A 27844-nucleotide genomic window follows, 5' to 3' on the forward strand; every position below is an offset into this window, starting at 1 on the left:
ACACAGTTTTTTAATTAAAGTACACATCAAAATAGCATGTACATACAGAAATCCAGCCTCTCACTTCAATACTCATCAGCATTTCCTGTGTTGTCTCACTCCAAGAGATGCACAAACATGGGGAAGGAAGACAGGGAAACCCACTGCTTTGCCCTCTGCTTTTGTTACAGGTCATCTGTGTTAGAAATAAAGAGAAAATAAAATGGTGAGTCCTATGTAACTTTTAAAAAGTGTATGAAATCAAGAGATGAGTTATGCTGAAGATGTAGGGTTTTTTTAAGGTAATTGTATACACATGTGGCCTTAAAACCTGCTGCTATGTCTGTTCAATAGATTTAAAAAATAATGCCAATGAATACTTAACTCTTGTAGCACTGAAAATATTTGGTATCATGCTGTCATTGTTCAAAGTCAGTTTTATATTTTTTTTTAAAGTAAACCCAGCATCTTTGAAAATAAAATGAATTGTTGATAATTTTTTTAAATTCACTTTTATCCTATTTAACACTCTAACACAGGCAAGAGTTCTCTATTAAAAGAATGACTTTTATGTTGAAAAGTATCCTTCATTTTTGTTTGGATTATAGTAGAGTTTCCACATACATCAATCAATGCCCCATGTATGTTAGAAGCCTGGTTCCCAGGTGTGCATTTTTCTGAAGGGAGGGGAAAGGTAAAAACTGTATTAACAAACAGTAAGGGGAGGATGGTGTAAGCCTGAATGTGCGATCAGCCATTTTTTGTGAAAACATTTATTTTCAAGTCTCTTATTATACTATATTTGGCATTTTGAATACATAAAAAGTAAAAGGGTTTAATGGACTATTAACTATTAAATGTCAGAAAGACAAATCTAAGCTTACTTTGTGGACACCTGTGCATTTTCAAAACACATTTTTGTTTTATTGGACCTACAAACCTAAGGAACCATTTTACATATTCTTGAAGCCATCTACTGGCATCTCGTCTGTTACAATTCCCCTGTAATATCCCCAACATCAAATTTGAATGAATTGTGTGCATCAGACATATCAGTTTATATTAAAAAAACCCAACCAAACCCAAAATGGAAACAATTTTCATATACAAGAGGGAGACCTGTAAATTACCTATCTAGATTTATGCACTTTTTGTAAGATGCTCAGGTAATACTGAATCAAGTACTTAGATAAAAATAGATTTGTTGCAAGGTGAGTGACTATTCTTATTTTATCAGTGGTTCAGTTGAGAAAGAGAAGACGAGAGACTTGTCTGTAGCTATATGAATTAGAATCCATCTCTCAGACCCATGAATGACACGTGCCCCCTGCAGCTGTGGGGGCACAGCAGAGGTGGGAGCACGGCAGCAGTGGCAGGAGTGCAGTGGCAGTAAGCAGGAGAGCTCCTGCAGACGTCGGTGGCAAGCAACAGCCAGGGGTCAGCAACCACCTGCAGATGTCACAGGCAGTGTCAGGGGCAGCCAGTGGGGATTGTGGACTGCCCACAGAGGCCGTCGGCGGTGCCCCCCTTTTTGTAGGGGGTGCACCGCCACACTAAGAGGGTACACATGTACCTGAGTGCACCCCCTACACTTCGCCCCTGCTCAGACCCCTCCTCTAGCTACAGACCATCCTTGACCCAAAGTTGAGGGCCTGGTATTCAAGTAAGTGCTTGTAATTGGCAGCATATGAGTTTAGCAGTTTGACTCCACTTAGGCATTAAAATCATGCTCATCAACTGTCAGATCCATCACAGCTGTCCATTTTATTAACTATCATTAACATCTTTATGATATTCATATGTATTTAAACTTTCAACAACTTAAACCAAACAAACTAACAAGACAATTTTTGCTATAATGGTAAAGTCATGGCTTGGGTGTGGAAGATGCTGTTGATGGTAATGACCGCCTTGTAGTCTATCCATCACCTTTGCTACTGAATTGGTTACACTATGGTTTCTGCAAAAGAAAACAAACACATACCTGCCAATGTCAGATTGAGGGATGTCAATACCCTTGTTACCATTTAACCAAATTGCCATTTTAAGAATGAGTTTTTCCTTTAGAGGGACAATTTCTCTCTCAGAATTTTTACTTGGAAAGCTTTTTCCATATCCTTATTGGTGGGCATTGTGAAATCTTTAGGATACTTGGATAAAACAATACCGTTGTCTCCTGAATACACAAAATTATATCAACACTTGCATACCGTGGAAATAGAAAACAAAATAAAAACTGCATTAGCTAAATGTAATACTGAAAATCATTTTACCCCTCCTGATTATAGCTGCTAGAATTTCAGGGTACTTTGCTACAACAGTTGTTACTATATTTAAACTCTGAAGTTTATTGTCAGTTTTCATATTTTCCCCTTTGCCTTTAAAATGGATTAAATCAGGGAGTCACACACACTGAGCATCTATATTATCACTTTCTGACTTTACCAACTATTTATTATGAGTTATAATCTTATTTCAGTTTCTAGTGAATATTTACACTGCCTTTAGGGGGGGAGGGTTTGGTTCCCTCAAACAAGACACACTCCTGCATCGTGCCATATTTAACTCTTTCTTTGCCCAAACTTTAGGAAATGCTTTCATGTAATTGTCTTGGTTAACCCTATCAATCACAGCAAGAACCTTAATAGCTGCTACCACTTTTATTTCTAGGTTATTTACACTACACCCACACTATTTCTGGACATACTTAACCCCCATTACCAATGAGAAGGTCCACTTTTACACTTCTAACAGTCGCTCTCTTGCAATACAGGCACAGAACAACCACACAACACTGCTTCATTCTCTGTTTTGCACAAGCACCTTAACAATCTCCGCAATGCAGCCCACTTCTTAGGCTTCCCTGCTGTTACAAACACTTAATGCAGTTTCTAGCACAGAGCTGAGTCTCCTCTGCCACTGACTTCTTATTGGACCAGCAATAGAAGTGGTTGTACTTAATCCAAACAGAGCTCAGGCACAGAGATCGGGTTACAGCTTTTCCTCAGTCACAGCCGCTGTAGCTCTCCCTGCTCTAAAGCAGTCACTCCTAAAATGTGATTCTTACTCTCTCCTCCTGCCTGCTCTTGCATCCAAACTTTTCACTGCCATTCTTTTTAAGCACTTGCCACATCTCTCTCTGTATAACAGCTGCGTTACAGCCTGTTTTTCCACATCCCTCTATCTTTTCTACCGTTTCCTCCCTGTCACAGGTCCTTACTTTCTGAATCTCTTTATGTAAGGAAACAAACCTTGACTGAGTGAACTATGCATCTTGGCTAGTGAATTTGATTTGTAACTCCCGCCCAAAGGGCTGTAACAACAGAGGCACCAGCTGGGGGGCAGTTTCAATCATCCTGGTTCTCAACCTGCCCAGACCCAGCACTTTTAAAGAACTGGGTCTCCCTCCTGTCCCAGAAATGGGTACAAAGAGGGAAGTTGGGGAACCAGGTTGCAGCCCTTGATCCCCAGCTCCTAAAGGTTACTTGAACCCCTAGGCATTATTACAGTTTTCCTGTTACACGACCTGACAGGTGGGTACTTAGTAGCCATCTGTGATGCATGTTTCTGCTTCCTTAGTAACTCTCCTTAGTTGCACCTACCCCTCTCCCCTGGGGGATCTGGGTGGGGTCCCCAGTAGTGCGGTCTAAATACTTGGACTACCCTAGCTCTACACAGCAAACAAAACCCAGTGTTTTCATATGCACCACGCATGGGAATATACATGAATATGCATGGCCTTGCAAAGCTGCGCCTTTGTCTCATTAGGGGCCCGGCCGGAGCCACGGGGAGCCCCCCTTTAAGAGGCCCGCCTGGGGCTGTCAATCGTAGCGCTCCCTCCTCCCCTTCCTGCGAGCCGGAGCGCGGCCGGGCCATGGGCAGCCGGGACCAGCCGCAGCGCGAGCAGGAGCGCCGGGAGGGCTCCGGCCGCGGGTCTGGGCTCTTCGGAGCCATGGGATAGCGCCAGAGCCGGCCCGCGGACAAGCCGCAGCTCTGCTGCCCTGCACGGCGGCTCGGAGCGCGCCTGCGGAGCGAGGGCGGCACAATAGCCGGGAGGAGGAGAGAGGGAAGGGGCAGGAGCGAGAAAGACGCACGGAGCTGCGGGACTCTGCAAGCCCCAGCCCCTGCAGGGGGGCACGGCGGCCCCCGGCCCGGGGCAGCGGGGGCTGGGTGCGCCATCGGTCGCGTCCTCCTCCCCCGGCCCCTGCTCCTTTGTCCGCCCTCCCGTCGGATGGCCGTGGTGCGAGCGTCCTTGTTCTCGGGCAAACGCCGGTCCCGCCGGGGCTGAAGCTGTAGGTGTTGGTGGGGGGCGACGAGGACGAGAGACCGTCCCAGGGACAGAAGCAGCTGCCTCTGCGTCCTCTTCTCCGGCGTGGATCGCGAAGGAGACGCGTTTCGCGAGTTAACCCTTGTCTGTCTGCTTCTGTAGCTCCATGTGAGATTTGGCTGGCGTACTCCGCCCCCTGTTCCTCACCCTGGTCTATTCTCGGATGCAAAATGGTGGACCCAGTGGGGTTTGTGGAGGCTTGGAAAGCTCAGTTTGCAGACTCGGAGCCTCCCAAGATGGAGCTGAAGTCAGTGGGAGACATTGAGCAGGAGCTGGAGCTGTGCAAAGCCTCCATCCGGAGGCTGGAGATGGAAGTCAACAAGGAGAGGTTCCGCATGATCTACCTTCAGACCCTCCTGGCCAAGGAGAAGAAGAGCTATGACCGACAGAGGTGGGGCTTTAAGCGAGTTTCCCATCTCCCTGAAGGGGCTGCAGAGCTGCAGAATCAAGACCCACATCACCAACCGGCTGAGCAAGGGGAGCTGGAAAAAAACAAGCCCCATCACGGAGAGGAGAGGTTCAAGCCAAGGATACCTTCTCTGCGGAAACTGTCCACCCAGAGCGACGGGTCAGACCTGTCGTTGCTGGACAGTCCCCACCACGGAGAAGGGGATCAGGACAGGTGTAAATACTACAGCGAAGAAAAGCTGAAGAGAGTCGCGGAGGACACGGAGAACCGCTGCGATACAGAGGGGTCCCCTTCGAAACCCAGGCCGGCTTCCACTCGCAGGCTGGTAGGATCCGCTGAGAAAGAGGGGTCTTTCGAGCCAATTGCGAAGGAGAGAGGGAACACTACCAGCGTAGCGGCGCTGAGGTCCAATTTTGAGCGGATTAAAAAGATAAATTTGCATTCCTCTACAGATAGCAAGGATGCCCCGGAGAAGCCCTTTTACGTGAACATGGAGTACCACCATGAGAAGGGGCTTGTGAAGGTCAATGATAAAGATGTTTCAGATAAGATAAGCTCCCTGGGTAGCCAAGCCATGCAGATGGAGCGCAAGAAGTCTTTGCATTCTCTTCCTCCGAACATGGTAGCCAGCTTTAGCGAGTTCCAAAGGGCCGCCTACAGGGGGAGATCCTCCGAGAGCACCTTTGGCTACGATGGAGAGTATGAGGATGCTGAACTGAACCCCAGGTTTCTGAAAGACAACCTGATAAATGCCAACGGGGGCAACCGAGCACCATGGCAACCAATGGACTTTCAGCCCTACCAAAGCATCTACGTTGGTGGGATGATGGGGGAAGGAGAAAGCAAAGGATCTGTCCTGCGAAATCAAAGCATGTCTGACCAGGAGAAGCATCTTACATGGCCCAGGAGATCTTATTCCCCCAGGAGTTTTGAGGACATTGGGGGAGGGTATACTCCTGACTGTAGCTCTAATGAGAACCTCACATCCAGTGAGGAGGACTTCTCTTCAGGTCAGTCCAGCCACGTTTCTCCCAGCCCTACCGCTTACCGCATGTATCGGGATAAAAGCCGTTCTCCGTCCCAGAATTCACAGCAATCCTTTGACAGCAGCAGCCCACCAACTCCTCAGTCTCAAAAGCGGCACAGGCCACAGCAGGTTGTTGTGTCTGAAGCTACTATTGTAGGAGTACGAAAAACAGGGCAGATCTGGCCGAATGATGGAGACTTACCATCTGGGAGAAATCATCAGGACAGCTGTTTCCATGGAGATACAGGTACCTGTATTTTGTTTAAACAGGGCTTTGGTTGGTTGGTAATATGGGGAGGGCAGGAGGTACAACATCACGGGCTTCCTAGGAAGATTGTGCAAGGGGAGGCAGTTGCTTGGAGAGAGCCCTGCTGGTGTTCTGGGGGAAGGCCAGCAAGCAAAGCCTCCGACTTGGGATGCATCTGTAGCTGTCTTGGAACCTAAGGTTTGATTCCTGGGAGGGCTGAGTCAGCTCTGCATCCTTCTGGAGAAGATAAATAAAGCTCCATGCAATTTACTCTGAGTTTTTCAAGACTCTATGTAAAGCATGGCCTTGATTTCTCCATGTGTACATCATAGTTCCTCTGGGCCTTTTCTGTAAGAAAATGGGTTTGACCAATTTCTTTAGCCAAAATTCCCCTGTCCTCCAGCTGTTGTCATTAAGGGACTAAACCCTATCAGTGGCTGCAGGTCAGTGATGCTCTAACCTGGCATCCTTACGAAGCCATTACATTAGTAAGACAAGGACTCCTTCCTTGCCTCTCCTTTTTTTTATTCCCCTGCCCATAACTAACTGGGAGACTCCAACTCCATTCTCTCTCATGTCTTCCTTTGAATTACTATTGACTGGATACAGTGCTGGTCCAGCCCTCTGGCTTGTAGTGTCATAAATGAGGCAAGAGCATGGAACATTTTGGAAGCCTTACACATTGTAGTGGAGAATGGTTTATTTAGCTTTGGCAGAGTCTAAATGGGAAAGTGTTTCTTTTTTTGGGCAGCATATTTGATGCCGTTCCCATGTCTGTATGTTCAAGGCTTAACGACTAGGTTTCAGAGTTGAGCCCGGATGGGGCAAAGTGAATGCTTGGATCAAACGGGCATAAGAATGTATGTGGGTATCTGACTCCTATTTGTATCATGCGGTGCAGTGGTGAATGACATCTTTCATTTAAGTCTCCTTGCCTTTGAGCATAAATGTTGTCTGGAGAGAAGAAATCGGTGTGATCAAGTAGCATTGTATCATTGTCTTTGAGCATGTGTGTAATCTTGATTTTATTTTTTTCCCCTCTCTCTCTTTAAGCCTATATTTTAATAAGGGATTAACTTGGACATTTGCAAACAGGATTGAATTCCTGCGTTGTTGATGAACCTCTTCAGGGCTTTGAGTGCAAAGAGGGAGGCCCATCAGAGATGTTTTCATTGTCTCAAGTTGCCCTAGTTCTCAGAGGGGGTGACTTAAATGGATGGAGATCCCTGGGTCTCCTCTCCCTATTGCTTTTTAAATGCAGTAGTGCTTTGGCTGAGCATTTGGCCTGAAGGGCTTTCACAGATATTGTTTCAGTTCTCCTAAAGTCTGTCGCCATTGTTGTGCTAGTGAAAGGCTATTCAGTCTTAATGTCTGTTTACTATAAATGAAAGGTACTTGAGAGTTCCAGACCTTGGCACCAGGTCCTCACAGTGACCTCGTCCTTATCAGATTTCTGTATGATATGTATTATTTTATGCCAGGATTTGGTCTCCTGTTTGTTCCTATGGGAAGCTGGAGAGATGCTGGGGGGAGGTTGGATCCAGTGCTGGTATAAACTGAGCTGCAGCCATCTGTCTCTGCTCTTTTTGTTTACTGATGCTCTTTAGATGGCTCCGTAGCCTCCTGGCTGTTGCAGTTTTGCAGAAAGAAACAAAAGGGACAAAATAACAAAGGTGGATAAAACTCATTCTTCAAGGCAAATTCATGCTGCTTGGTTGGTTGGTGTTCCAGAAGATGGGCAGTTTGGTTTTATTTTCAGTCATGTATTTTGCTTAGGTTGGCAGCATGTGGGATCCTGCGTGACTGAAAGGGCCTTCCGGGATCTGAAAACTCCTGTGTAATGCCTGGTCCCTGAAGACAAGGCAGGATTTTGTTCCTGAGGGGGGCCAGAGAATTGCAAACAAGGGCATCGCATAACTGCTTTCCCAAGTACAGGGGGTAACGCAAGGCAAGCTTAGCAGGAACCTGGATCAGATGGCAGTTCATTGCTGTCTTGTGCTATAGCTAGTGGCAACTTTCTACTCCACTGAAAAGGAGGTTTCTGTGTTCACAGCACAGCTATGCTGCTTGTTAGTTTCCACTGTCAGTAGGGATGCTTTGTGGGATTTTTCTTTTCCTTGAGAAAGTCCGTGTTTGATCCTAAACAAATTGTTTATAAAGCAGATACAAAGAAAGGACTCTCCTCAAAGGGCAGGAGGGATCCCTGTGTGATTAGCCTGCTGGCTGCTCTTCTTCCCTCACATGTTCTGATGGGGGACATGTCTTTCACCTTCACATGTAATGAGAGCAGTTGATCACTTCAGCCAGCATCCCTTGCCCTGTGGTTCAGACACCAGTTCTGCCCGTCTTCCCTGAAGCCGTGCTTCAATATGAGAGCGCAAGCCTGAGACGCAGCAGGTTCTGCCCAGTCCTGATGATTAGCATCTAGGTAGATTTGGTTTCTTTAGAGATCCAGATTTCATGTGCTTACAGTTCTGTGGTTGCATCTATCTTTTTTTTGTTCACAATAACACTAGGCTGAGCCTGGCACAGTTTGGACAGGTGCTATGCAGGCTTCCGCTGTGGGTCTGCCAGTGCATCATGATCTTAGCAAACACCTGCGACTTCTCCCTGAGACCTTGGTTGAGCAGAGACTGCCAATCATACTAAATCGTCTGTTAGTTTCCTAGTGGATGGGGACTAGGATGAGATCACTACACTCCCTTTCACTTTGGCATCAAGCCAAGGTATGTACCTCTGTTTCCAGGGATGAAAAGTATCTAGAATGGGGAAAACTGACTGGGGCTGGACTTGGGTTTTGGCTGGGTGAGGAGCTTGGGGGTAAATGTGTGGGTTTATAATAACAACTGTATTTGTTAAAAAGAGTGGATTAAAAAGTTTGTATGCCAGGATGAAGTATGCAACACCTATGATTATTTCCTGTAATGGGAGAAAGTGAAAAGAGGTCTTAATCCTGTGATTAAATTTGAGATGGTTTTAATATGGTTGTATGAAAAACATGTTTTCCCCACCCACTATTAACTGTTTATTTCCCAAGAAACACACTGGGGCTTCCCCTGAACATAACCAAGAAGAAAAAATGATGTTTTGCAGTAGGGGCCTTGCTATGACCTTGGTCAGTTTGGGGTGGGGGGATGTGTTTTGTTTTAAGATATGCTTCCTGTTAGCTACTGATCACCAGGGATCCTGGTTTTCTCAGTTTTTAAAAAACCTTAAAATCTCTGATTTAAAAACAAATTGTAAATTCTCTGATTTTTTTTTTGATTTTTTTTGTTTGTTTTAAAAAACAAAAACAAAAACCAACAAATCCATCTTTTTCTGCAATTCAAGTGAAACTCTATATAAACTTAAACAGTGGAAGCCTACCAGTGCCTCAATAATGACAGTCTTTAAATAAATTCTAAATACCTATATATTTTGTCACTTAATTTGGTGTTTTTTGTTTTTAAATCATGGAAAACCAGAGCCCCCTCTGCTCACCAGGACATGGGTGCAGCTGTGGCTGTCTTTCCCCACTTGCTTTGTGGTGCTGAGCAGCCCTGATTTTTGTGCTGATGCCCCTCACTCCCGATCCAGTGTCCTCCCAGCCCTGCTGGTGCTCTGCACCTCCAACCTGCAGCCCCCTGGTCTTGCCAGGATCTGTCTTGGAGGCCATGCCTCACTTCTCTGCCTGCTCCAGCCCCTCCTATACTGGGAACTGAGGAGAAGTCCGTGGGAGCCATGCCTTGGCAAGGGCAGGGTGCGCATCACTAGCCACCTTGGAGGACTGTGTGGGCTGCAGCATTATTCATTGCTGCCCCCTGCCACTTGCCAATGAAGCCATCTGCTTACAGACATGGAAAAAAAACCTGGTGTTTTACTTTGAGCTTGGCACACCCCCACGCCGAGCCCAACACATGGCCAGAAGAGACAGCAAGTTAATTGGACCCAGCTTGCCCAACATCTGTATAGATCGGGCACTTCAGTGGGACTTTTTGGAGCTTTTACCTAATAGCTGATTCAATCAGCTATTAGATAAGTGCCAGAAAGCCCTGCTGAAGTGCCCAATGTCTACAGATGCTGTGGAGCTGGGTCTAGCTACCATTCTGCCCCTTCCGGTAAAGTGCCTGTTTCTTTTGGGTTTTTTCCTTCCGTGTTGGTCAGTGGTGCAATCAAAAACAAAAAAAATAGGGGTGGTGCAAGGTCCAGTTGACGAATGGGGATGGGGGTGAGCCTGGCTGCTGGGGGAAATGGGGAGGGTGCTTGCTGTGTGCACACAGGCCTAGGGGTGGAGAAAGCCTACTGAAGTTGGGCCCAAGCCCCTGGGCTGGGTGTGAGGGGAGTGGGTGCAGTTCCTTGGAATAGGAGGGCCCATTACTCTCTGCACCCACTGTGGAGCCATAAAGGGCCCCGGCCATGCCTTACACCTGTCATGGTGTGGTGCCTCCTGCCGGCACTCTTGCCCCATGTCCCCCTCGCTCCAGGCCTTCCCACTGCTGCCTCTGTATATTCCTGCCTGCAGGCATGGGAGGAGGCAGGGGGCACAGAAGCAGCAGGCGGAGTCCGTGGCATGGGGCAGCTCAGTCTATAGCCCCTGGCTGCCACAGGTTTCTCCCTTAAAGGAGAAAATCTACACTTTTTCCCATGATGAACCAAAAGCCCGGATCCATACCGATTGCATTGAAGTTCGCGTTTACATTTCCAGCTCTTTAGTATGTGTAAGACCCACTGGTGCTGCTCAGAGGATGAGAGGACCTTATTCTTTAGTGTGAAGGCACGACTCGCATTTAATCCAACTCAGGGTTGGAGTTTGTTCTCAATAAGGGCAGGGTTTTTCTTCAGAGCTTCTTTCTGTAAGCATCCTTATGGTCATAAGTGGCTTCCGCTAACACATGGGCCTTTAAAGAAGGGTCTTCTTGGGGTACTGCTGGTTGCACCCCCAGAAGGTAGCAGGTGTTTTCAGTACCAAGTGGTGTCATTTGCACGCTGTGATCTCGGGCACATTTCTCAGCCGTGTTGTGCCTCAGTTTCGTCCCTTTGTGGGTGGGTAGACTGGTACTTGGTGACCTTTCCTTGTATTTTGTGAGACTCTCTTGGGAAGTGCTTTGCAATCCCCAGGCGTTACACAGTGACTCTCAGTAAGGCGCTGTTGGTGCCTTCCCGTTTACAGACGGCATTTCACACTGAACAGCAGAGGTGGGATTTACTCTGCTGCACTGTCCTTCCACTCCTGGGAGCAGGAGACCTCAAGCATAGGAAACTCCATTATGTGCAGCTCTCCTGCTGTTGTCTGCAGGGCTGCTGGCATGTCACTGGCTCTCTCGCAGTCAGGAATGAGTTTTAGATTTAGTCTGTGACATTTGGTTCTAGTTCATTTTGCTATTATTTTTAGGCCTTTCTTTGTTATAACCCAGTCTCGCTTTTTAATCCGTTTCAGTAACAGGCAGCAGATTTTTCAGGAGCACTAATGGCAATACACTGTCTAAATGGCCCCCTCAGTGCTTCCCAGAGATTATTTGTTTGCTCTTGAGACTTATCAAGCTGCTTATTATATCATCCCCCTCTTCCTAGACTGAGCGAGTGGAGCTCCCTCTTCTCGCCCCACCAGCTCTACTAGAAAAGCGGAAGCTTTTTCTCGCAGCCTTGCTGACTGCTTTAGGAACTGGCTTTTCTCTTGGCAGCAGAATGCAGATGCCGAGCTGTGGCCCTGCACAGAAAGGGGAGATGAATATAGACCTTGGGGGTTTGTGTTTTTGTTCCTCCAGCTTGCCCAGGGCTGTAGGTTTTATTTCCAGGTGGGCCTAGCTGTTACAGAAAGCCTGATTGTCAAAGAGCAGGGGCTTCAAACCGCTTAGGTCAATGTGGTATTTGAGGGAAGGAAGTTCTAACTTTGAGATGCTGGTGTCGCCTCTCGTAGGAGGCTCCTACTGTCTCTGGTGTAAAACTGTGGTGGAGGCGAGGTGGGAGAACACTATTGATGACTTGTTCCATACTTGACCACGGCCACAGACCTAAAAATAAAACATCTGAACAGTGAGAGGAGTTGCTGACGAATGCATGTTTTCGGTGCTACTGGGGGAGGAACCTGTTTGACTGGCTGTTGTACCCCAGAGGAGAGGGGTCAGAGGGTTTTCTCCCCTCTAGTAACAAAAACATGCATTCATCCATCCGTTCTTTTCACACCTTTTTTCCCTTTGACTGAAACTAGTGCTACCAGCTCTTCCCTCTCCCCTTATTTTGAAGTGACTGCTTCAAAAAGTAAACTGCTCTGGCTTCACCTACTTTTGTACCTCTGCAGAGATGTGTCCTGCGGGGACATGGCTTTCACCCTGGAGCCTTTGATGGTTTAGCAGTACTGGTGTATCTTGTGCAGCAGCTGCTGCGCTCTCTCCCCCAGTGGGGACAGAAGTGGGAATGTCCTGCAGTTTGACCGCTGCCCTTAAGGCCTTTCCCAATTTAGCATTATTTCAAGAGACCAAATGTTTTGGGGTGTTTTGACTTGGGTCATCTGCTGCTTTGTGGGACTATTTGGCTTCTTGAGCACCTTTTCCAAGTGGTTTTTATCTAAATACTTGGTGGTTCAAATAGGTGAAGTGCCAAGTGTTGAATTCAGAATAACCAACTCCAGCTGGAAAACACTTTACTGATCACAGAAATGCAGACACCTCTGGTGTGAGTTATGGCAGCAACAGAGCGCTGCCAGGAAACTGTACCCAGGAACTTGGAGCAGTGCGCAAAGATAACGATGATAAATAGTAACCTGCCAACTGGGGAGGGGAGGAGCAACATCCTTGCTTTTAGTATTAGCTAGGCACTTGGATGCAGAGTAGATGGACAGATTAGCGGCGAAGATTTTTGCAAAAGAAGCAGCAAGAATTTTAAAGAGGTTTAAGCTGAATGTGATCCGGGCCGCTTTACAAGAAGTACTGTGGGGGCCTTGAATGATTTGGGGGGAGGCCTGTGAGTTGCCATTGAGAGTGCAAGTGCTGCTAACAGCCTGGTAACATGCCTGTGACAGCAGAGTGCATTGCGAGCCTGCTAAAGTCCTGTCCCTTCCCCCTTCTTCAACCTGCTGGGGATAAACAGTCACAAAGCCTAGGCAAGGGAGGCCAGAACCCCAGCTCCAAGGAGGCTTGGAGGTCATCTCATAAAGGTTAATGAGGTGAGACTTGGCAAGCTGGATGTCTGTAGAGAATCACTCTGTTTCAATTACCATGGGAGAGTGTTGGCTGCCTATGAAAATCAGACTGGAGTAGAGTCCCAGCTTGTCTGCAACCTTTTCCCCCCTGTAGAGAAATGAAGACCAGCAGGTTGTTTGACTTTCTCCTTTTAGTTTGCTCCACCCACCCCGATAAGCAAGAGAAGAACAATAAGGGCCTGAGTCTGCTCTTACCCCCGTGACATTCCACTGACCGCGGGGAGCAAATCCTGTCCCTTGCTGCGTACAAGTGAGAGGAGAAACTTCCTTGGAGTTGAGTCAGCTTTTACTGCAACCACTGTTGCAACTGGGGGCAGGGAGGGGGTTGTCTAACTAACTCCCAGGAAACCCAAGTGGATTAGCAGGGTGAGCAGTGTGTGGATGAAGGCCTAAAGCAACCATTGAAGGTCTTGAGTTACGGGGCATGTTTTAGCCAGCTACACACTTGAGGCAGATTATTCTTTTGGCCCATATTTTTAAATTGCATCTGTGAGGTGGGGGGAGGTGTGACTGTAAATTGTAAATAAATACTTGAACATCAAAGCCTATCTTGCTGTTGAGGCAGTGCTTTATAATCTGTAACTTCCTAAAATTTGTTTTGAATTACAGCGTGTGTATTTTTAAACAGTAAAACTGTCATCTGGGCAGAGCTGATGCCGGGCGCTGCAGTCACTGAATGTGTAAGTGGTTTGCAGAGCCTTTCTGGTTTCTCAAATAATAGTGCCTTCTCTCTCTTCCCCTCTCCCCATCTGTCAAATGTCTGTTGCTCAAACCTTTTATTTAACCCACTTATGGCAACAAGATCAGAATCTCCTTTATGCAGGAAGAAACTGCTGAAAAGTAGCAGCTGGTGCTGGATTGCCTCGTGGCTGTGTGGTTGCACAGTGACTGAATCCATGGTGACCATACTGTTGGAATCGGCTCTCAACGGTAGCGTGTACAGACTGGGGCCATGTATACTGGTATTGCAGACTCTGCTGGGACTCTGTATCACTTATTGAGCACAACATACAAAACTGGCTATTGTAATGGCCACTTCTCATATTTTGTTTGCATCTGTCTTCATTCATCCCAATCCCTACTGCTTGGTTTTTTAAAAAAGGAATCTCTCTCCTGGTGCTGTCCAAAATCATAAAAAGTTTTTCTCTGCACAAGCTATCTACCACTCCCAGGTTAAATGTGGTAAAAAACCAGATCACCGGTAGATTGTCTTTTGACACCAGAAAGTAGCAGCTATATCGCTGTGTTGTGGGGGCCAAATGACTGTATCTGACCTCATATGTAAGGAAACAATGAATGTTTTTTGCAGGAATTGGTTAATAATTAATAGCCCTTGTGTTTGTACTCTCCAACCTTAGTGCTTTCCTTTTTTTTTAAATGTCCATTTAAGGAGCTTGGGACCAGGAGCTTCAAAGACCTGGTTCTGTGGCCTGTGACTAGTTTCCCAAAGACAATATGACTATAGAAGAGGTATCCAACTTTCTAGTCCTAGAACCAAATGTAGCTGCTTCTGTGAGGAGATGCAGCAGCCCTGATAATGGTACCAGCAGTTCCACACAATGGCTTTAGGATGAAAAGTCAGGCAAATGTACTTACTGATTGAGAGGTAACTGGGTGAGAGTGCTAATTTTGAGCCTTACTGGAAGGGGGCCTTTGGTGCTAGAATGTAGACTTAAATTTTAAAAATTAGTCTAGTCCCCCAGTCATTTTCAAGTCTGTATAGCAACAGTTGTGCGCTTAGTGAAAATGGATAAACAACTTTGCCCTGTAATTTCTTCCGAAGAATAAGGCATGTAACCACCCCCTGAGCATCAGGCTTCAAATGCTAGTCTTAGCTACTGAAAAGTGAATGTGACTGATCTGTTGTTTGCACAGTATATATTTCCAACAATGCAGAGAGAACCATGTCTCCTGCAGGTTGGAATTGCATGTTATTCAGTGAGCTCACCCAGGAAAGTAGTAATGACCTGTCAGCATAGCTGGTTTCAGAGCTTCCTGTGCCCTAATAAAGATTAGATTATGGTGCCTTGAATGAGCCAAGAGATGGAAAAGGGTTTTCGTTTTTTGTTCCAACGAAACGTATTGCCTTCCAATTGTCTTGATCAGAGCTATCTTGCCATCTATTTCCCACCGACCTTGTTCTGTTCCTACAAACTATTTACAGAAGGCAGGGCTGAAATTAGGGATGTAAAGTTACAAGAATGTAAGGTGGCGGAAATTTAATCATACACTATCTGAAGCTTCCTGTGCTATTTTTTTTTTTTTTTTTTTTTTTTTTCATGCCCTCCATTTTGTGTCTCTTTCTTTGTCCCCCATTTGGGTCCAACTAGTATAGACCTTTGGCCTAGGAGTTCCTTTTCTACCATTGTTTTGCTTGACTGCTTGCTCAGTATTTCTCTGTGATCACTTTGAGTATATCACTTAGTATACCAGATAATGTAAAGATTGATTTCGGTTCATAGTCTAGCAGAATCTGGCAGTGTCATATTATTGCTATGTTTCAGGGATTGAATTTGGATGAGGGTATGCTGGTTGTGATAGTTGCTTGTGTGGATTTGTGAATTAATCCGTAAGAGAGCATCCTATTGTTAACAATTATTGCCGCTCTGCCGTCTGAGCCGCTGGTGTCTCAATGCTGAGTTGTGATGATAAAAGGTGTTTTTAAAGGAGGGGTGTGCATGCAGCCTGCATGACTCCAGGATGACTGTGGTCATTGAAAGTGGGGAGCAGTGCATCTTAAGATAATTGCTTTTTAAGGTTGCAAAGAGCTAATGAGGTACAGAGAAGAAAAATCAGTTTGTGGCCAATGGAAATATATTCTTCTGCCCTGGGACATGTGTTGCTGAGGAACAGAGAAACATCACTAGAAAGATCAAAGTGGAGCTGTCCCAAAAGGCTTCTAGAGTGGAGTGAATTATTTTGGTTTTCCTGCAAAGGGACAGAGAAGAGCTAATTTTTCCCAGGCGGGTGGCTGGTAGAAAAAAAGGCTGTTAACATCATAGCTCAATAAATATTCCAGTCAGTCACCTAATGTAATTGCCCGGTATAAAAGGGTGTGGGGAAGAAGGAAGTGTTTAGCAGGGCAGGGGTGAATACCGTTCTTTCTGTGTTGATGGGTATAGTCTCCTAGCAGTCTTGATGGACTGTGTGAGAAGGAATTGCATTTCATCCAATATGCTGTATAGCCTTGGGACTGAAGAAAGCCTGTGCATTTCTCTGAAGTGTATGCATATCCAAACTTGGTGTAAAACAGTATTGGTTATGTGGCTCTGTCAGTGCTCTGGTATTAGCAGCCTCTAAACTAACAGGGAACTTTCATTTTCAAGGCTTCTTATTGAAGCCCTTTGATAACTGCCCCAGAAATAATGAAGCAGAAGCAGCTAAAGGGAGTACAATTGATTACATGGTGACCAGTTACAGTTTGTATGCAGAGAGGTAGTTGGCTGTGTTAGTCTGAAGTCAGGCAGAAGGCAGGGCAGGGTGACTGACACCGTAGGCTGTAAATAGACATCTGGATCCGACTGTTCTGGGGTTTGACAGTGGTTCAGATAGGAGCACCCATGTAGCTTGGAAGGGTCTGTGCCACACCTTTGTTGGAGAGGAGCAGTAGCTTGTCCAGCTTGTCCTGGGGGAAAAAGCACAATACCCCTAGGGACCATGTAGCCATGGGAGGGCAGGGTAACAGGAAGGGAGCATTAGCACATTTGTATTCTGCTTACTTCACAGGTACTTTAAAGTAGGATAGTGGACTGGTACCTCTGTAGGATCCCAGAACAAAAGCTTTCTCCCAGGAGAAACAAAAACCCTTTTTTTCTGGGATCCTACAAAGGTACCAGTCCATTGTCCTGCTTTAAGTACCTGTGAAGTATGCAAGACGAAATGTGCCAGGACAATGCTGTGTAGTCTGTAAGGTAATAGTGGCGCATTCAGGTTAATTGCCAGCCGTTCCAGGGACAAGCCTGTCGGGCTGTGTGCTCTCTCTGCTTCTGGTGTAAAGGTCTGTGCCACTCCTCTTGGATCCAAGTCAAAACATGGGACAACTACAAATCAGGAGTGAGTGCCTCAAACGAGGTCTCTTTACAGTCTTAAAGAACATCTTATTCAGAAAGGCATTAGCTTTTGTATGCTATTGCCTAATTCCTCAATATGTTATAAATGGACTGGCAGAGAACAGGGAGACTAGAAAGGAACAAAGTCAGCTTAAATGTATGAAGGGTAGGGAAGAAAAGGTTAGGGGGAGGGGGCACTTCTGAGAGAGGCAAAGGTGTGTGGTGAAGAGATCAGAAAGAATAAACTAAGCAGTTAACCGGCTGTGGGACATAATAGTCCAGGTAATGGGGGAAGAATCCAGAACTAACACTACTCCGCCTGTGTTCAGTGTTGTTTAAGGACTGCTACTCTGAGATCAGGGATGGAGCAGCCAGTGCTCTGCCACTGGCTTTTGTCTGTCTGGAATTGATGTTGGATCCATGTCCATTCATTTTTTCAGTCTATCCAGTGTAGACAGCAGAATGGCATATATGCCGTTAGTAGAGGAACAGGTGAAGTGTGGTGGATAGCCTGTGCTTCGCTTTGTCCAGTGAGCCAAGGCAGGGCTGTGACAACACTGCAGTGCTCTGCTGTTCCTGAGACGAGCGTCCCTGGCAGGCCTGAGCCTCTGTTCCCAGTTCTGCCTTGGCAGGCTGGCTGCACTCCCTGATTTGACATGCTAGCAGTGAGCTGGCAATTACAATGTTGAGCCCATCTACACAATATGGGGCTCTTGTCAATTTAGTGTTCAGATGGCAGCTGGGCCCTGCTTCCTGCACAGTCGGGAGCTCTGCTGCCTCATCAGTTTTGGTAGCGGTATGTTCCAGGGAAGCCTTGTGCTCTTCCCCACTTCCCAAATAGAGGCTCTGAGCATGGGTTTCTCAGTCTGGGATCTCCTTACTATAGACCACCTACTGCTCAGTCTCCAGAGAGGAGCAAGGACCAGGATCTCCGAAACGCTGTAGTTTTCGGTGTGCGTTCTTCAGTGCCTGGAGAATACAGTGCTACAGTCCATCTGGGCAGTTGGCATCGACTTCCCAGCTCCATTCAACATGCTGAGAGATGACAGTGATTTTATAGGAAGGTCCTAGAATCGAACTGCTGGCCTGTCTCTAATCTAATTTACATCCAGCACGTTTTGTTAGAGGAGTTAATCGATACCCAACACGGGAGACTCAGAACTGCGGGAGCATGTGCTTTGCTATGGCTTATCCTTGGCCCTTATCAGAAACCTAAAGCTGATGCTACTGGGGTGAAAACTCCCCAGGGTTTCTCTTTATTAAGTGTATTTGCTAAGGCTGTGTGACAACATGGGTATGAATGGTGTAAATATTACCTCAGCATAGTGGGAGTGGTCATGGTACAGGAATTGTGAGAGGCAAGGATTGTTTTTGGCTGCTATCTTTTATTGGACCAACTGCATAGTCGGGATAGTTAGACAAGCTTTCGAATGCAAAGCATTATTCTTCAGGTCTATTAGTCTTCTCACAATGGCTTTCCTGAAGGTAGTGTCACATGCAAGCATTTGATGCTGAAGGCTCCTAATCTTCTGGCAGGTATCTATTGCCTAGCTATGGACTGAGATGAGGTCATGTACAATAAAGGTGTCAGGAGGCCAGGTTACCACACAGCTGTAAACAGGAGTGGGGACAACACTGAAAAGCAGTAATATAGATGGGGAAACTAACCTTGTCCCTGTAACCAGGCTAAAAGATTGGACAGTCCAGACCTTTGCACAAGGACAGGGGTAAGTCCTGCTAATGTGCAACTTTGGAACATGTACATAATGGGGCCAGAGGCTAGCTGTGCCGCCACTGGGTCTTCGACTATACTGTAAATCGGAGCCCGGAGTTACCCCCCCCCCCCAACCACATCTACATTCATATACTCCCGGGGAATGTGTTCAAGTCCTCCTGAATTTGGAGTTGCAGTGAGAAATTTCACGGGGCATGTGCTTGAGGTTGCAATAGGAAGATATTTTGGAAACCCAGTCCCTGCTGGAGTTGGACGGGACTTTCTAGTGTCTCTAGAATAAATAAGGAGAGTGCTTTTTAAGTGAAACAACCACCAGAGTTATGCTATTGTGGCCAGGCAGGATCCTGTCTATCTCTTTAAAATACATTTGAACAAAGTGGGGAGGGTGGAGGTTACCAAACAGTAGCTGAGGAAAATAAGTTTATTCTGTGATTTGGCATGAACAGGGCCTTGTTTTAAGATATCCCGAGGTAACATAATACAACTTGAAATACAGACATGTCTCTACTTATGTAAGAAATCTACCCTTGTAAAATGTGTTTGACCCTATTTAAAAATCACATCCCCAAGGATTAAGTCAACTACAAAACCAAATTCCAGAAGCTGCATATAAAACACTACATTTACACTGCTAAAGGGAAGGGGGTTTTCAGCCACACTGTAGCTAAGGGAGACTGGCTCTCACGTGGGTCCAGGGCTGGGTAAGGTGGATCCTATGAGAAGAGAGGCTGCTTTGGAGCATTTGGGGGAGATGTTAGCAGAAAGCACTGCCATCAAGTTTGCACAGACTGATGGCCACTCCAGGTCACATCAGTGAGTTTATATAAGGTGACCAGGGAGCTGGAATTGAAAAGGGAGTGCAGCAATTTCATTAGGCTTTGGCCTGAGTCCTGGAGCAAGAACTGTTGGTTGCTATATTCCTCACCTGAAGCAGCAATCTGAGACATCCAGGTTGAAGTCTGAGCTTCTCTCTTCCTATCTAGGTCTGTTTAAGAGCTCTCCTTGGTGTGCTGGTTTGTAGCTACAGTAGTTCAAAATGGGAGAGCATTTATATAACCCAGTTTCGGAAGCGGGGCCGCAGTCCATTCCAGAGCTGCGCGCTGGGCAGATTGTTTAAAACCTGGTTCTGATTTAAACTTTCTCTGCTCCTTTGAGAACTACGTTGCGTGTACACGTGCATGTACTCTGCTTTCTGGATGGGTACTATGGAAACGCTTGCCCAGCTTGGAAAGCGTTTTTGCCTGTGACTTATTAAATAGTTTTCAGCACTGCTCTCTCTCCTCAAATATTTTAAGAAGCAGACTGGAAAAGTTCATCTGCTGTAAAATGTACTGTTTTACATGCAACTTCTGGAATTTGGTTTTGTAGTTGACTTAATCCTTGGGGATGTGATATTTTTTATTTTATTTTTTTAAATGGGGTCAAACACATTTTACAAGGGTAGATTTCTTACATAAGCAGAGACGTGTCTGTATTTCAAGTTGTATTATGTTACCTCAGGACATCTTAAAACAAGGCCCCGTTCGTGCCATAATCTGCCTCGTTGTAGGGCAATATTCTTGAGCCATATTATCAAACGGTATGATCTTATTTGTTTTGGGGGCTGACCCCATTAAGCAGACCTTGACCAGCCCGACTTCTATGCACATTTGAGTCCTGAGCCCTGAACTTTGTAAAGTCTGACCCACTTGGGCAAAACTAAACCATGGTATAATGTGGTCAAGGCACTGCTGTGTGTTATGCACAGTTTAAATGTAATAAAAAATAATACTGAAATGGAACCTAAATCATTCCAGATTTATGGGGTTTCCAGCCAGACTGGAAACCCGTCTCCAGTTTTAGTACCTTTCAAGAGTCTTGGTGTCCCTGGTTCTTGTCTGCTATTTTGCTGTATTATCTGTTGTGCAAATGCATTCTGTATATGTTGGGAGAGGTGAGCACAAAAGAGCCCAACTGCATGGTTGTGAAGAGTCTGGGGTGGAAATTTCAGAGATGTTCATGTAAAAGTGTCAGACTGTTCCCTATGCAGTTCTACATCATTGTGTTTTTCTCAAAGGTGTGTGTTAGAAGATTTTTTTTTTTACTTTTTTCTTTGGCTGACTGCTGCTGTAATGACACATGGACAGTTTGGGATTAAAATGTTTCCTTTTTTCCATACCATGTATGAACACTTTCAAGGTCAGTTGTGATACTGATTTGGATTTTAAAAGCATATAAGTGGGCTTCCTCCTCCCTTCTCCCCCACCCTGCAATGAGTTGGAATGGTAAAACACAGTTATATATATCTGTGTATACCAACTAAGAAAAAAATGGTTTAAAATGTGTTGTTTTTTTTCTCCCCCAGCTTTGGCAATTTTCTTTTCTAAAAGAGCCTCTAGGTTTTAGTAGTGTGGGGTTTTTTTGTTTGTTTTTGTTTTTGTTTTTTTATACTTTTTTTTTTTTTCTCCCAAATGTTTTAGAGAAGAGGTCATTATTGTTAGTTTCATTTACAGATGGGAAGCAGTCACAGAGACTTGCTTTAGCTCCCCCCCAGTTGGTTGATTTCTGAATTGCCCTCAGGTCTCCTGCACTCCAGCTTATTGCACTTTCCATGGGCTAGATGGACTCCCAGCAACAAAAGGATCCATCTTGTGTATGGCTGTGTAACACATGGCTATGTGTTTCTGCATAATTTATAATGCCTGCATACCATTTTGACATGCAAACATGGTCAAAAATGATGCTCACTGGCTTTTGCTATCTGTCTGACTCTTGTTACGCACAGGGGGTGGCTTGTGCAGTTCCGTTGTGGAGACTGGCGCTGACACTGCTGGTGCCCCTTGCTGGTGCCCACTTTGCTGGTTTTGTACAGTGACTGCTTTAATATTTTTAAAAATAAATGAAAATTGAGACTTGCTTCTTGCTCTTCTCTGGCACCCCCTCCCTCCCCCCCCCTTCTCGCACAATGGCAGAGCTGCTTCTGGAGACAGAAACCCTAGTTCTCGGAGGTGTGAGCTTGTGCCTCAACTCTACCAGGACCCTTTTGTCTGCCCTGATTCCATGCATTTTTTTTCTCCTGTTTCTCTCCCCTCTATTACCTATTCCTTCCTTCTTCTCTGCCTCCCCACTAAATAATTAGAAACAGCAGTGCAGAATTGCCTGGCATTTGCTACCTGTCACTTGTGTTGTTCTGCTTCAGTGTTGGGCTATTCCCCCTCCTCATGCTATCAGCCTGAGCTAGATTGTACATCCTGAAACAAGGTCTGCCACTGCTGCTGTGTTGGTACAGCACCCAGTATCGCTGCAACGAGGGGACTTCTGGGTTCTACTGGAATCCCAGTGATAATGTAGGTGTTTGAGCTGGGCCTTTTGGGATCTTAACTGGTTAATCTTGATGATTGCCAGAAGCTTTGGAATTGCAGGAAGAGATTTGGGCTGGTATCTGGGAGCATCCTTTCCCTAATCAGATCCCTGGTTACAGGGGCTTGGCGGTGGTGCAGGTAGAAATGGCTTTTTGTCACTAATTGCTCAGCTCTTCCAGACAATGAAATAGAATCCATCCTGTATCGTTCTGTCTAGAGTCAGCGACCAGCATCAAAGGGAAAACAAGTTTACATCAGCCAGAGGCAGTGTTTAAAACCTTAACCAGGTGATGATCTTGCAGCCTGTGTGATAGGCTCTCCTCCCAGCTGCCCATTACTTATGTTATTATTTTATATTGCGTCAGCAAGAAGTTGGGTGTGTATGGCCAAGAGAGGTTGAGAGGGAGGATGCATTTATCCCTTTCCTCTAAGAATAGGAAAACCCCTGGCTTTTACCCGAAGAACTGCTTAAGTCAATAAACCATCTGGACTGAGGCTGGTGTGGATGCCAGGTCAGCACCTCTTTCCCAGGAGACTGGATCACCTTGAGATTCTGATTAGGTAGGTTTTTCCAGGGTAACCGACACTGGGCATCTTTCTGCCTGGGCGAGCTGGGGGCAGGGGGAGCGGGGTAAGAGTTGCATTATTTTTATCGTCTGATGTAATTACTGTAACCAGAGCTCATCTGCAGTGGTCTGTCTCTGATAAAACATCCATGTGCAGTACTTTTTGTTTTCTAAGCATTTTTTCAGTCAAAGTATTGCTACATTTTTTTTTTTACTTCTCCTGGTTTGCCATGAAATACAGAATTTTACCTTTCTGACCCCAAAATGCAAATAAGTCTTTGTTCCAGCATGAGTCCTGATTTTTAAATTGGTCCCCCACTCCTCAAACTAACCCTAAAGGCAGTCAGTAAGAGCAGCCATGAGAGCCTGGAAACCCTCCTGCTGTTGTACCTAAAACATCCTGGTATCTTCTATATCTTGGTCTGCCTCACTTAGGTCTTCAGCATGACTTGAGCAAGATAAACAGTTCCCTTTTGTGGATGCGGGGAAGGCAGACATCTGGGAGCTCTTGTGCTTGCTTCTGTTTTGCTCCTACTTTAGCAGTAGCCAGGTGCTGGATTCCTGGCTTTTAATTTGTCCTTCACTTTTTACTCCCTTTCTGCTTCATAAGCATGGAAAGAGGTGCCCCACCCTGTTGACTCATTGTGCCCAGAACACTCCCTCTGTTCCTGAAATAGGAATAATAATTGGAGGCAGTTTAATCCACACAAAAAGGAAGATATATGGGTTGCTTTTCTCTCCCCCCCCCCCCCCCCCTTTTTAAATAGATGGGAGGGGTGGGGGCTCTGCTAGGCTTGAGAATCCTGTTTTTCATGTGCTGTCTGCCACAGGCTTATTCCCTTATCTGGTATTCCCTTAAAGGGCTTTTGCAACAAATACAGCTGTTGTAGAAATAAACTAGTATGCAGAGTAATCCTTTTAACGGGTTTATTCTTCTTCTGCATCAGGTGTTTAAGGGGATTTCACCCTATGACTTAGCATTTCCTTGAAGAAGTTTCCAAGTGGAACCTGGGGTGCTCGGGTCCTCTCTGCTCACGTTTCTGCACGCATAGGAAAAACGCTTCCTTTAAAAGCTGCCTGGCTGTACTCCTGGCAGAGGCAGGAGGTTGGTTAGTTTGATAGGAGGAGAAGCAAAGCTCCTCAGGGTGAACATCAGGCTGGTGGTTGCATGTGGGGCCTGCTGATGAGACCTTGAGATCTTATTTTCTCTGCAAGGACTAAAGAGGCTGGTGCTTTTTATGAGTAGGTAGGTTTGGCCTTGTGCCTTCTCTCCTTTCCTCCTGTTATGCAGGCTGCTGTTCTCTGGTGGCTCACTGAAGAGGTGTCTGCATGTCTGTAGTACTTGACATAACTGTACTCCTTATTTTGCCTTGGGATCAAAGAACTGAGTGAAGATAAATGTTCATTATTAATAAGTTCCCGGTTTAAAACAAAAAATATACACAGTGACACACTTTTTCCTGTTGCCTGAGGTAAACAGGAGTCTGCCTCTTCCCGTCGGCAGGCAGTACAGACCTGTTGTAATGTCTTAGTTTTGAGGTCCTGCAAATAAGTGCATCCTGCCTGAGGCTGGAGCTAGCAATGAAATGGTCAGCAAGTTGGCAGGAGGGAATGGTGTAACCTTGAGCACAGCCCGCTGGAATGTAGCAGGTCCCTGATAAGGCGAGTTGGGTGGGCCAGTCTTTTGCAAGAAGCAGCCTCACAGAAAGGGGTGCCTCCAGGGGAATGAGTCTCTCCTCCCTCTTGCTTTTTGCACTTTATTTTAAACCCTTTGGTTAAAGAGCTGTAAATGCACTGAGCTGCGTGGGATTTCTGGGAAGTGTTGTTGTCCCCTTATGAAGGAGAAGATTCTTGTGTGATGGTGACTAATGTTACAGAAGTTGAAGTTCAGTTGACACAGAATTGATTGTATTTGCCTTTGTAAAGCCAGTCTTAGTCCATCTGAAAAAAATCTTCCATACAGGAAGGGAAAGAGATTACTTGTGAAAGCTCAATTCTTTTGGGGTCTTCCCAATCGCACATTAATAACATATAGCACTGTTAAAATCCGTGCATGTCTGTTATATCTTCCACCCTAGCACCTCCCAGTGCTTTAGGAACTCTAATAAATGAAGTCACAGAGATGTCCTCTGAAAGAAGGTAATATTATTCACATTTTGCAGATAAGGAAACCAAGGTTTGGAGAACTTGGGTGAGTCTTCAAGATCTCAGTCTTGTAAACCTGGGGTTAGAAGCAGGTTCTTCTTGTTCTGTCTTGTTCCCTAACCACAAGGCCATATTTCCTTCCCTGTCTTGGGGAGAACATAGCTTTAAACACAGTCTGGCCCTCTCTGCTTTCTGGCCAAATGGCATCTAATCAAAACAAATCGCATTGTAAATTTAGGCAGCTCTGAGCTGGCAAAGTAGTTGCATCTGTGTATCTGTTCAGTTTTTAACCTCACAGTTAGTGGCATGCACATTTGTGGTGGCTTATATGGGTGGTGGCCAGTGAATAGGCATCTCTTGGTTACTGATGGATGAGAATCCTCAAGCAGTGAATTTGATATAGAAATCTCAGCCCCTTGCCGCCCACCTTAAAGTTTGTAGCATTGGGGACCATCTTGTATAGTACGTATATTTGTACAGCTCCTGGCACAGTGAGGCTTGATCCTGATGTAGATTTTTATGCACCTGTTGTAGTAAAGACAAAAAAAAAATCAAGAAAACATTATTACTGTTCAAAGTGTTTGGACAAGGAAGCGATATTTATATTCTGTAACAGAGAAGTTTGGTGGCAGAGAAGTCTAGTCTGCTTCCCCCTTTGAGTTTGCTTAAGAAATCAAACCAGTCTCCAGTTGGCAACAATAAAGGACACAGAAATTAAACAAATTCCAGTTTTCCTGTGCTACAGGATTGACTTCCAGACTAACCAGCATTTATTTACATTTCTCTAAAGGCTGCTGTTCGTATTGTCCTCGCTGCTTAAAAAGGTGCATTTACAGCTAAGGCCAGCTGCATTTCGGACTTGGTGCTGGTGAAATTCTCCCTGCCAAAACAAAACTCCCCCTAAATTTAGGAGCCTTCCAGGACAAGCTCGTTAATATGTACTCAATGACTGCTCAGTCATTCAAAGAAGGCAACTGCACTGCAAGGACAGGTTTGAAGTGAAGTCCAGAGACCTTTTAATAACTACATAGCAGCAATTTTTTCCGTCGGGTTTCCAGGTTGGGAGAATGCTGGGCTCTTTGGCCTGTTTCATTCCCTCTGGCATCTGACTGTCCCCATCTCTCCCCTGCCAAGCCTTTCACTTCCTTTGCACTGTTAAACAACCTTCACATTTTTCAACTCTGAATCAACCACTCCTCAAACCATTTACCTGAGGGTGTATTGCTTATGTACAGTGCAGTAGGGTTAAAAAGCCATTGACACATTGAGCTGTGTGGCATCTGTGCGCAAAGATCCCTTTTCTGAGCTGGGTGAAGAATCTTTATGTACCGTTGACTAACGTTACGGGACTCTGCTAGGTGCTGTATGAATGTAGAGCATAAAAACACCCTGTTCCAGAGAAGCTGCAGCCTAAGTAGTGAGGGTACATGCGGTCCTCTTCTGACACTGACCAGCGGGTTCCACTTGTTCTCTTGCACATGATTTTTGTGATACCATCATAGAGCCTTCAAGGCTGCCAACTGGCACAGATTGCAGTGCTGCCTCTTCTGGGTGCAGACTTCACCAGCGCAGGACTCCCTTCCTGCGCAGGATGTTGTAGTGTGCCATGCAGCTGTTCTTAACAAAGCTGCTGGTGACGTTCAGCTGCCTTCTAACACTGCATGAGGAACAAGCTGATACCCGTCACTGGGAAATCACTTTGACCTTATCAGTCTCATCTTTCCTGACTTACCTGTCCATCCTGTTCAGAGCTGTCTGATGCAACCTAATGGCAGGCATTGCAGACAGTATCCTGACCCTTAGCCATGCCTCCAGCTCCTCTTCGCTGGACAGCTGTAATTCACATATTTCTGGAAATGGAAATGCATTGACCTCTGTGTTGGCCCCAATCACTTTAGACTCTGGTATCAAATTTCTCTCCAGCTCTTCAGGGTTTTCTGTGTATTTGGTCTTCTCACCTTGCTATTCCAGTTTCCTCACTTCTTGTACTTCCCCTTCTGCATACCACAAACGCTGCTGGCCTGGAACGTGACATTCTTCTACATCCTGTGTACTTGCTCTGCGCAGGGTACGGGGTGGCAGTGCTTCCACTGGAACTGTGCTATACAAAAGAAGAGTGAATCGAGCCACCCTGATGGTTGAAGGGCAGCTGGTGCAATGAGTTTTCCCCCTTCCATACAGCCATTCTGCTGTCCTTGCCTTGACTCCCTCAAAGACTTGCTGTCCTGGGGTGGCTACAGCTTATTCCATAGTTAACAGGGAGTAGATAAAACTAGGGAGTACAGTGCTCATCAAGAAGCGGAGGCCCTGCCTGCTCACCTGCTGGAGAATGTTTATGAGCTCATTCTTGGGAAAAGTGGAAATAAACCAGGTTAAAAAGGGGCAGAGGAGAGAGGGATTGCAGCTGGAACTCTCCAGGATGCTTCTAGTTTAGTCCTTTAGGATAGGCAGGACCTGAATTCTCTTGCTTGTAGCTACAGCTCCGTTAACTTCAGTGCGGTTATTCCTGACTTGTACGAGCATGAGAATAGGACCTGCCATCCTCCGCAAGCCCTCTCTATCAGCCTTATGAAGCAGGCATCTTATTCTTGGAGCTCCTCTATCTGACCTAAGCACCCAACAACACCCCAGCTGCAAGAGATGTGCAGGGAGCTCTCGGAACAGTCGTTCATTTTATCCCGGAACGAACCAGCCGTGGAGGCTAAGTGCCTGTCATCGGGGGCCAGGATGAATGGGCTGCTTGTTTTGAATCATTCAGAAATCCTTAGCCTTCAGGAGAGGTCAGAGTCGGGGTATGTGCTGGACGAGAAGCCATGTTTACAGAGCACCAGCTTGGGGAGTG

General features: G+C 45.9%; 1 protein-coding gene across 1 annotated transcript in view; it reads left to right on the plus strand.

The window, feature by feature from the left end:
- The first annotated feature begins 3850 nt into the window (after positions 1 to 3850).
- Positions 3851 to 27844, plus strand: part of BCR (BCR, RhoGEF and GTPase activating protein) — a 129447-nt gene continuing 105453 nt past the window's right edge. Inside the window, exon 1 of the mRNA XM_006019873.3 lies at positions 3851 to 5989. Coding sequence (XP_006019935.1) covers positions 4477 to 5989 — 1513 coding nt within the window. The 5' untranslated portion in view covers positions 3851 to 4476. The remainder of the gene's footprint in view (positions 5990 to 27844) is intronic.

Source organism: Alligator sinensis, unplaced genomic scaffold, assembly GCF_000455745.1.
Source record: "Alligator sinensis unplaced genomic scaffold, ASM45574v1 scaffold505_1, whole genome shotgun sequence".
Taxonomy (NCBI): Eukaryota; Metazoa; Chordata; order Crocodylia; family Alligatoridae; genus Alligator; species Alligator sinensis.